The 10,269-nt window shown below is 34.1% G+C and overlaps 2 protein-coding genes across 3 annotated transcripts; one reads left to right on the forward strand and one right to left on the reverse strand.

Moving 5' to 3' along the window:
• Nucleotides 1-2,196: 2,196 nt before the first annotated feature.
• LOC105777176 (60S acidic ribosomal protein P0) lies at nt 2,197-4,688 on the reverse strand. The gene is made up of 5 exons (XM_012600286.2): nt 4,295-4,688; nt 4,126-4,194; nt 3,064-3,162; nt 2,581-2,973; nt 2,197-2,497 (listed from the first exon to the last, which is right to left on the reverse strand). Exons 1-5 carry the CDS (start codon nt 4,550-4,552, stop codon nt 2,351-2,353), a joined length of 966 nt encoding a protein of 321 aa, XP_012455740.1. The 5' UTR covers nt 4,553-4,688; the 3' UTR covers nt 2,197-2,350.
• Nucleotides 4,689-6,360: 1,672 nt separating this feature from the next.
• LOC105778028 (syntaxin-31) lies at nt 6,361-8,846 on the forward strand. Of its 2 annotated transcripts, XR_008189909.1 has the most exons (7): nt 6,361-6,722; nt 6,955-7,205; nt 7,291-7,436; nt 7,742-7,780; nt 8,055-8,252; nt 8,403-8,621; nt 8,705-8,846. XR_008189909.1 is itself a non-coding variant. In XM_012601579.2 (6 exons), the coding sequence occupies exons 1-6, from the start codon at nt 6,491-6,493 to the stop codon at nt 8,560-8,562; spliced, it is 1,026 nt and encodes a 341-aa protein (XP_012457033.1). In that variant the 5' UTR covers nt 6,361-6,490; the 3' UTR covers nt 8,563-8,846. The 2 variants fall into 2 exon arrangements, 1 of the variants encoding a protein (XP_012457033.1); XM_012601579.2 differs by having other exon boundaries at nt 8,403-8,846.
• Nucleotides 8,847-10,269: the final 1,423 nt, after the last annotated feature.

A 10,269-nucleotide genomic window follows, 5' to 3' on the forward strand; every position in this document is an offset into this window, starting at 1 on the left:
TAGGTTTGAGTCTCACCATATGTGAGTTATTCTCAAATTTTTTTCGGGTTTAAATCTACCATGTGTGAACGTTTGGATATATTATTACACATGTATTATTTGTGATTTTACTTGTAATTGTACTAATAAAAAAACACATTAAAAACTATTCTAAAATTAAAAACAAACCAATCCCAGAGTTTATTTCTTAATCTAAAACCTAAAAAAGAAGTTATAGATTGATTTTGGTTAAGCCTGCCAATTAATTGTGTCGAGTTGGATTTAGATCAAGTCAATTTGCATTTTAAAATTTTCGAGTTAGTTTCAAGTTCAGGTCACTTAAGTTTGAGTCAGTTACGAATTCAAATTGTTCCAATTTCATGTCATTTCAAGTTTAGAGTTGTTCTGGATTCAAATCGTTCAGGTACGAGGCTCGAGTATTCTAGGTCAAATCATTACAGGTTAAAGATCATTCACTTTAAGTTTGAATTATTTCGAAATTAGATTATATTAAATTCGAATCATTTATCTTTTATAACCAAATTGGATTGGATGGAGTTGATTGATTCAACTTCCTTTTTTATGATCCATACCCATGCATTAGATAAACAAACGTAGCCTAGCACTACAAAAACTCGTCATCTTTTACCACAAAAAAATAAAGGATTAGAGTTGTTGGGGTCACTACTTCTAAATTCAAAAAAGGGCATCAATAATGCAACATATCATAGACTTTTTTGAACCAAATGAAATAAAATTTAGGACATTGCGTCACCTTGCTTGCTTGCTTCCTTGTTCCAACTTTGTTCCTAGATTTTGTTATTTCAACTTCTTAACTTATGGGGAAATAATAGATGGAGACTTTACAATTATTATTATAGTAAGTCAAGAAAGGCCCAAATGCCATGAAGTTAGGGATGGATGGTAAAATAACCCAGGCCTGATGGGCTTTAACCCGACTTGATTTTATAGGATCGACCTTTTAGAAATGGAGATGGGTTTTAATTATTAATTCTTCAACTAGTCAAGTCGAATCAAGGTCAAAATTAGAAAAAACCCATTCCACCTTAAGATATTTACCAAAATACTTTTATATAATTTAAGTTTAAAATATATGATAATAAAATTAATATAATATTTACTTTAGCATAATTATATCTAAAAAGAATTAGTAGTATCATTAAAAGAATAAGTATTCTATTTTGATAAAATTATAAAAGTTAAAAGAAAAGTAAGATATAAATTTAATTTTTGGGTTATTTAAAACAAACAAATTAATATTTAAATTTGAATCAAATCAAGATTGAATTGCTAATGATAAACACTTCAAAGTTCAAAAAATTTGACTTCAACATTGAATTTAATTTCCGAAATTTTTTAATCCCATTTTAATACTTTAAATTGTCTTCAATATCCCCCTAGGTACTTGAAAATTGAAATGAATCTTTTTTATGCTTCAAGATTATAGTTACCACTATTAATTTGGTACTTGAATTTTTTTTAGTTAATTCGCAAACAACGGTTGTTCACCAATTTAGAACGAGTACAAAGAGGGATCGACCAAAACACTTCCTATTTGGCTTGTCAACACCCGACAGCTAGCTGAATCTCATTCTTATAAGCTGGCAATCTCAATTCTTTTTAAGTAATATTCTTGACTGGGCTAGGATAAATACCTTTTTTGGGTTGATAGGATAACGTATATGAAAGAATAAAAATCTATTTATCTTTTAAATTTTATTATAGAGTTCAATAAAAACTATTAAGATATCAATTTGTTAAACAAGACAGTATATTACTACCCATGCATTGGATCCGTCTAAAGCTTCAAATGAAGAGTGTAAGCAAATCTTAGGAGCAATTGTAGGATGAGCCGATAGATATAGGTTTTAGTATGTTTTTTTAGTTTTCCACCAAAAATAAAATAAAATTACATGATATTATTTGATATTATTTAATCCAAGTACCAAAAGGTACATTAACCCTTCATTATAAATACAAATTTCAAACACAAAAACCCAACATAATCCTATAACTCAAACCTGACACAATAATATTTGATCATAAAAAATAAAAAAACTTGACCATCCTAAACCCTATTTGACAAAAACTAAAACTAACACTAGAACCCAAATCCAAAGCAATCCACGCAGTTGACAGATCTATAATATATTATATTATGAAAGGAAGCACTTTCACAAAATGGAAACTGAGATGTAGATAGAACAGGCGAAAAGACTAAATTAAGACTTCATAAATCATCCAAAACTTAGAGCAATCAAAGTACATCAACGAGAACTATGAGAAACAATAAAGCAGATAATGTAACCTGTCAACAATCCTATATGTTTATGCTTTAACACAAATAAACTTAGTCGAAGAGACTGAATCCCATATCGTCATCAGACTCTTCTTCAGGTTCGGGTTTCTTTTCCTCCTCGGCAGGGGCAGCAGCAGGAGCAGCACCACCACCAGCAGCAGCAACAGGGGCAGCGGCAACAGCAAACTTACTTGGATCCTGGATTTATGCAGAACTTAATTTAGATAACAACATTATGGAATTCCAAAAGTATAAAACGAAATAAAGGGTGAATTCCATACCGCCAAGTACTCCTTCACTTTATCAGCCTGAGGGAAGGAATACTCAGTTGCGACAGCAACGGCCAATATGTTCTTGTAGCCATTGATGAACATGTGTGGTGCAGCAGCCAGGGTTGGGTACGAGATGGCGAGAGACAATGCCGTAACCATGGAGACACCAGTAGCGAATTTCTCAATCAGGTCATCCTCGGTAAGGTCAAGCACCTCAGGGCTAAAGACTGACCCATTGTCATAAACAGACAAGACAACAAGACCGTATGAGAATGGTCTGATTCCGAGCTTGGCAAGAAGTGCAGCCTCGGAAGAACCAACCTTCTCACCCTTCTTGATAAGCTCAACGGGAGTGATAATTTCAACAGTACCTTTGTTAATCTTGGTGGGAATATTGAGCACCTACAACGTAATCAAAAATTGATAATAAGAATTAAGCAATCATGAAGAACAGACGTAACAAGCAAAACACTACCAGGATATAGCCAGTACCTGGAAGAAAGAGGTCTGTGATGGGTCAAGACCAGTGTTTCCAGGTGGAACGACCACATCAATAGGCGCAACCAGACCAACACGAGCAGGAGCTCCAACCTGTTCATAAAATAATATGATATTAGAACAAACACACAAAAGTGACAGCAAGAAACAACTACTAGATCAAGTGAGATTGAACTTCACAACATCGAACATCAAAAACCACAATTGCTAAGTTTAAAACTGTTAAAACAAAACTGTGAAAACACACAAAATACAACTCAACAATGAGAATGGAAACTTTATCTGTTGGTTAATTCAAGCATAAACAAGTACACTAATGAATCAACTTACAAATTCAAAATAACAGCAGGCCAAATAGCATAATATGAGCTTCCATTGATAAAAGTAGCATGAAAGCCCATTTACTAGAAGTCAGATTGCATTTTGCCTCTTCTACTAAAAAAATAGGCAAATTAGTCCTTATACATTAAATCAAAAAACAAAAGAGTCCTGTCAAAAATTTCATTTCATCTATTTATCCCTTTCGAAACTGATCCATGCACGTCAACATCATCAACACATGGTACAAGTAGCACATCATGAATACTTGTCTGGTTATTCCCTCAACCACACCAAATTTTTTACAGTAAAATGGATGAAAAATTTAACAAAAAAAAATCAGTTTGCTTTTTTATCTAAAGTACATGTACTAATTTAGCTATGTTTTGAATAAAGAAGACAAAATGCAATCCAACTCCTAGTGCAGAGTCACCATGATACTTTTACCAAATAGCATAATATGAGCTTAAATTCAATCTTAAAATTCTAAAATTTGATTTTTTATCAATGAGAAAACTATAAATACCTAAACCATTCATGTGGCTAACCATACTAAATTATAAATTACATAACAATAACTTTAGCCTCCTATGACTAAATGTTCTACAGATATAACAAAATCAAGTATTCCAAATTTCCACCAAATATATAGACCCTAAAAGAATTGCCAAAACAATTCTAATATCAAATATCGAAACTTCCATTAATGAATAAAAGATTAACGTAAAAGTAATATACCTTGTATTTAGCAACTTCCTCACTGACTTCCTTCAAATCACCCTTAGTAAAGATCAAACCCACATTTCCCTGATTCAAAAACAACCAAAAAAGGGGTTACTTCAATTCATTCATTAAACACTAAAAAACCCAAAATTTATATACAAAAAGATTGAAACTTTTGAAGTACCTGAAGCAAAGGGATAAGGTTAAGGAAAGCTTCGTTCCCAGTCTTCTCAGCATGCATCCTAACAGACCTTTTCATCATAGTGTTCTTACCCATTAAAACAACTGAGTCACCTCGGAGACCTTTCCGAATGTTCTGGAGCTGCTTCGAGCCAACATTGTCGGCTGCGGCGATCAAGATCTGCGTGTACTCATCTAAGAGCTGGCACAGTTTCGCGTCGTACGCGATTTTCTTATCGGCCTTGGAGGGTTTCACTGCCATTTCGGGAATTGGTGAAAAATGGTTTACAAAAGGGCAAAATCGAGGGCCAAGACGATGCCGGACGGTCAGTCAAGGCGGACAGCTGTTTGGCGCCGTCTCTTTAACCTCTGATTTCGATGTTAGTGAAGAATGGAGGTTAGGGTTACAGTTGGATTATATAGTAGGAAGGGAAATGAAAGGGGTATTAGGGTTTTGGAGGTTGTGATTGGATCGAACGGTTGAGATTAGTTCCGGGTATTTTTAATTGTTGGATTTGGTTCGGGTTTTGGGACTTTTTGTTATATGGGCTTGGGCTAGGTTTTTAGGGTTTGGAGTAAAATAAGGAAAATGACATGTTAGTAAATTTGGTTTTAGTCCCTCTAGTATATATAGTTTTTTATGGAAACCCATCCAAAAATTAAAGGTGCAAGCAACCTACACAACGTTAGTCCTTGACCGTTTTCATTAGGGGTGTAATTAAGTCAAGCCGAGTCTGAATACTGTCAAGTTTGAGCTCGAAATTTAGAATTTGATACTCAATTCAAGTGAGCTCAATCGAACATTTGTTTTTGAGCTCGAGCTCGATTGAGTTCGTTTATCAATTTTTATACTCAATCTCGAACTAAACTTGATAATTAAGCTAAGGAATATATATTGAGGCTTACGAGCTATTCGAGATAAGTATTACTAACCTCGAATTCGGCTCGATCGATAACAAGAGCTATTCAAGCTCGAGCTCAGCTTAATAATTATGGAATCGAGTTCGAATTTTTTTCGAGTCAAACTTTAATATCTTGCGGGCACCAATATCTCATTTACACTTTTACCGTTATATGCTCCCCATGATTCTACTTCCACTATAGTAAGTCCATCGAACCATATTGGCATCTTTTTATTTACGAAACATTTTTCTAGATTATCGACATAATTATCCCAAGTTGTTAACTTCCTTAACTATTTTTATTAAAATATTGATATTTATTTATTTATTTAATAAACATCTTTTTTTAGAAAAAGTTGTGCATGCATGATGAGTTAGAAAAGAAAAAGTGCTTTTAAGATGATAAAAAAAATCATGTAAAAAATTTGATTCAAATAATTTAGTGTATTAACTATTTAGGTTAATTAACACCATTATAAATATCGAGAACTAAATGATATAAATTAAACTATAAATTTTAAAGCTTAATTTGAATATAAAATGTTAGATGACGAGTCATATTCATTGAGCTAAAATGGCATCATCACACCGGACCATGTTAACATCAGAAGATCTCACTAAATCAAGGTTGGTTGAACTGGATTAGATCACGAGTCAGTTGGGTTGTCAGTCTAGAGAAGGGCATTGAACCGATTGATCCAGAAATCAATACAAATCAATTGAACTGGGCCAAAATATTTGAACCATGCGGATAGACCGATTGAACCGAATTTAAAATATTTTAATTTTTTATAAATGTTTTAATGATTTATCTAATCAAACTAGACAGACTGACGGACCGGTGATTTGACCGATTTAATCATCTATTCAACTATGAAAACCTTTAACTAAAACTATCGAAAACCACCTATTGTTTTATATTATCATTAGTTAGACTGAATAGTTAATGCAATGAGTTAGAATGAATATTATTTTTCTTTAACTTTCGGAATGACATCATAGAACTAAAAATTAAATTTCTTATAGAGATTAAATATTAAATTTGGGAATAATAGAGGGATTAAAACCTAAATTTAACCAAATATTGTAAGATGGCGGGCAGAATTCATGAAGCTGACATGGCAACACCTCATTGGACCACGCTAACAACAGAAGAAACCACCCGAATGAATTTTGTTCTGATTTTTTCTCAGGTAACCGTTTCTCTCCAATTCCTTAATATAAATCCTTTCACCGGCAGCCGCCAACCAAATCTCCCTTTCTCCGGCCGACTTAAACGGCGCCGTTTCCCTCCGCCCATGGGGTCCCCGTACAGAGATCGGACCGCCGAGTTCCGATCACTATCCCAAACGCTTCAAAAGCTCGGCGGAGGGATCTCAACCGTCAATCATAATAATAATCATCTCCAAGACGACCACGTTTCTAAACTACTGCCGTCTCCATCCTCCAGATCTGAGTTCAATAAAAAGGCTTCTTTAATCGGGTCGGGTATCCATGAAACCTCTCAAAAGATTGGTCGACTTGCTAAATGTAAGCCCTTTCTTTTAATTGTTTTCTTAGCTTAATTTTTTAAAAAGTTTTGCTTGTTATTCGATCCAATTCAAATATACAGTAATCCAGGTTTTAGCTCTTAAGAATAAAGAAATTTGATTAATTTAAGTGCTATAGGTATAAATCCTAAGGATCAGATTAGTAGCTAGTTTTCAATTGGGATTTTGAAATGTTGTGATTTTTTTTATTGTTTTTAATGTAATTGTTGCAGTGGCGAAAAGGTCATCAATGTTCGATGATCCGCTTGTTGAAATACAAGAACTGACTGCTTTGATAAAAACTGATATTACCACCTTGAATATGGCACTTTCTGATTTACAAACACTTCAAAACATGGAGATTGCCGATGGGAATTACTCCGAGGATCGAATTGTTCATTCGACGACTGTTTGTGATGACTTGAAGAACAAGTTAATGGGTGCTACAAAGCATTTTCAAGAAGTGTTGACTGCAAGAACTGAGGTTTCTTTATTATCTTGACTATACTAGAATTGTAGTTTGTTTAATGAGAGTAGGAACTAATGAAGCATTATTTGTGGTTATGCAGAATATTAAAGCTCATGAAAATAGGAAACAGTTATTCTCCAAAAGTACAATAAGAGAGAACCCGTTTCAACATCAAACGAGATCCGTAGCTGAGCCACCTCCTTGGTCTAGTTCTTCAAAGGTCCCCACGAGTTCACCACTGTTAGGGTAGGTACTCTCATTTCTTGGTGCTGCATTTAGGATATATAAATGAACATTGGAATAGGAAACTACTATGGTAGCTTTTACCCTGTCTTCATGTATAGGTGGCTGGATCAAGTCGTTTTCCGGCCATTATTTCTGAATCTAAAAGAATCTTTTCATTTGGCACACTGCACTAGAATTTACTCGATAACATTGACTATTATATTTTGTTAGACATTTAAGTTTCCTGATGTGCCAGTTTTTGCAAGTGCTAAATGATAGCTACTACTTTTGTTGTTTGACTAATGTATGTATTTTGTTTTAACCAGACCGCCACCAAATGGAGTTCAAGCTGGAAGCCAACTGAGGTGTGTGTATTTGTTATATTTGATTGAAGCCCGAAGTTTATTTATTTTTTCCCATAAATCAAGTGTTCTACTTATTGGTCATAATACTGAACTAGTTGCAGCAACATCTTTATGTCATCTTATGAAATATAGACGTCTTGGTACTTATCCTTTACCACGCATTCAGATCGAACTCATGCTCCCTTTTTTAACTTTTATTTTATTTTATTTCTATGGGCCTGATTATGGTTTTGTTTTTCCCTATTTGTTATATTTTCCTCTATGAAACTTGTAGACGAAGGCCAGCTGTGGATGGCACGCCTTCAAACCACATGGAAATGCCTATGTTGCAACAGGTAGTTCCCAGGCAAGAGGAATACTCTCAAGGTAGAGCAGTTGCACTTCAAAATGTCGAATCTACAATTTCAGAACTTAGTGGGATCTTTACACATCTAGCTACAATGGTTGCACATCAAGGAGAACTAGCTATCAGGTCTCTGCTCCTTTTACTCATATTTATTTGCTTATTTCCTTAAGGTTTAGAAATGGCAACTTACTACATCATTTCTCTTAGCATATCATTAGCTTGATATGCATTTTTAGTCGTTCAAGAATCTGCCTAATTGATATGACTTGTGAGCAGGATTGATGAAGATATGGATCAATCATTAGCTAATGTCGAAGGTGCTCGTAGTGCTCTATTGAGGCATCTTAACCAAATATCATCAAATAGATGGCTTTTAATCAAGATATTTGCTGCAATCATCTTTTTTCTAGTGATCTTCATCATCTTTGTAGCTTGAAGTGGTGACTTTGAGATTCCGACGTATACTTCTTATAACCACATGGCTTCGAGATTCTTGTAAGTGTTACTTTGTCATATTTTGTATATTCAATTGGCTCTGCCGTGATTTTCATATGGTCCTAACTTGTAAAAAGTTGCAGGCATCTAGCTATGTTGAAAGTAGCAAAACTCCACCATACCTTAGTGCTTGTAACCATGCCATCTTGTGCTTAAAGAGCTTGTTCGCGATAATTTGATATCATGTCATATGATTATTATAATCCAAAATGATTCATTTTCTTATCCCATCTTTCATACTAGTTTTTATTGATCAATTGTAGGTTCTTGTTAGTGTTATATCTGACAATAGGTGATTTGTAGATATGTAACTTTAGAAATCCTTTTGCCAAGGGTGTCATAAATTGAATACACTATGTGCTCATTGAATAGTAAAGATGTCTGGGCATAAAGCCCCCACTGCCAGTCCAAGAAGCCAAAACCTGTCAACCCCGAGGTAGAAGATTCCTTTGTCGAGTCTGTATCGATATGTTCGGTCTTATGGCTGTAGAAGAAGACCCTTTGCCTATATCCCAAGAACAAGGATCTATCACCCAATGAAAGAATCTTCTCCCACTTGTGATCATGTTTAGTTTGAAAATCACAAATTCAACCACCATTAGTTCTGGTGGTTTAATTACAATATTGTGAGACGCCACACAAAGATTTCCAACCAAATCAAAAAGATATTTCCTCTCAGAGGCATTACATGAAATCGGTGAGACAAAGTTCACATCGAAGCTTACAATTTTCCATTGAAATAAATGGCATCAACTACTGGACCAAGATTCGAATTCGGAGTCCATGCTTTATCCCCAGGTTTCGCAAAAGCTAAGGAGTTATAAAGCGAATAAATCGCTACAACTATACAATCCGTGTCGGACTCATCAAGTCTTGAACGTGATATTAGTTTGCTTATACAGAACTTACACGCTTCTTCTAGCGAACAATTTACTGAGTAGGTGAAATCGAGTGAATCAAGTGAAAGAAGGGAAAGACTAGCTCTTGACAATGGATTAAACAGTTGAACTTCGAGATGTTAATTGTTACAATCCAACCAATAGGACTTCTCTGACATCTCTTTCATCATAACTCACAAATCGAGCTCGACAAAGATTTCTTCCAATATACTATAGAAACAATGTTTGATATTATGAAGAACAAGTTAATTATTTTTAAAAGATTTGATATATTTAAAAAACGTTGAAAGACAAATTTAACTAATAAAGAATAAATATCAAATTGATATCCTAAACAAAATTAGATATTAAAATAAGATACAAAAAATTTAGGCGACAACAATGTAACTCAATGCTCCTCAAGGCAATAAGATAAAAAGAAATTTGTGGAATTTTTGCGATCTGATAGTTCCATGTGAGACTGAAACTGAGAGAAATTGCTATCACATTTTAAATTCCATCTAGGGTTTAAGCATACTTATTTGATTTGCAAAATGATAGGAAATCAAAGATACTACTCTTTTAAAGTAAATTGCAGATTTGTAAATAGTATTTTTTTTGTTCATTAAATTGCAGCTTAAAAATGTATAAATTGCCAATGTTATCTTCTGAATCAGCAAATTTGGATCACGACGTCGCACCACATTCACAGGTGTGTAGCCCCTCTAGGCTTTGCTTTTTGACAAACTTTTTACAAAAGAAACATAACA

Source organism: Gossypium raimondii, chromosome 10, assembly GCF_025698545.1.
Source record: "Gossypium raimondii isolate GPD5lz chromosome 10, ASM2569854v1, whole genome shotgun sequence".
Taxonomy (NCBI): domain Eukaryota; kingdom Viridiplantae; phylum Streptophyta; class Magnoliopsida; order Malvales; family Malvaceae; genus Gossypium; species Gossypium raimondii.

Coding starts and splice junctions, on each gene's coding strand:
- LOC105777176 (XM_012600286.2), bottom strand. CDS start 4,552: ATGGCAGTGAAACCCTCCAAGGCCGATAAGAAAATCGCGTACGACGCG. Junction 4,195..4,294: donor ACCTTATCCCTTTGCTTCAG/GTACTTCAAAAG, acceptor TTTTTGAATCAG/GGAAATGTGGGTTTGATCTT. Junction 2,974..3,063: donor CACAGACCTCTTTCTTCCAG/GTACTGGCTATA, acceptor ATTACGTTGTAG/GTGCTCAATATTCCCACCAA.
- LOC105778028 (XM_012601579.2), top strand. CDS start 6,491: ATGGGGTCCCCGTACAGAGATCGGACCGCCGAGTTCCGATCACTATCC. Junction 7,206..7,290: donor TGTTGACTGCAAGAACTGAG/GTTTCTTTATTA, acceptor GTGGTTATGCAG/AATATTAAAGCTCATGAAAA. Junction 7,437..7,741: donor ACGAGTTCACCACTGTTAGG/GTAGGTACTCTC, acceptor TGTTTTAACCAG/ACCGCCACCAAATGGAGTTC.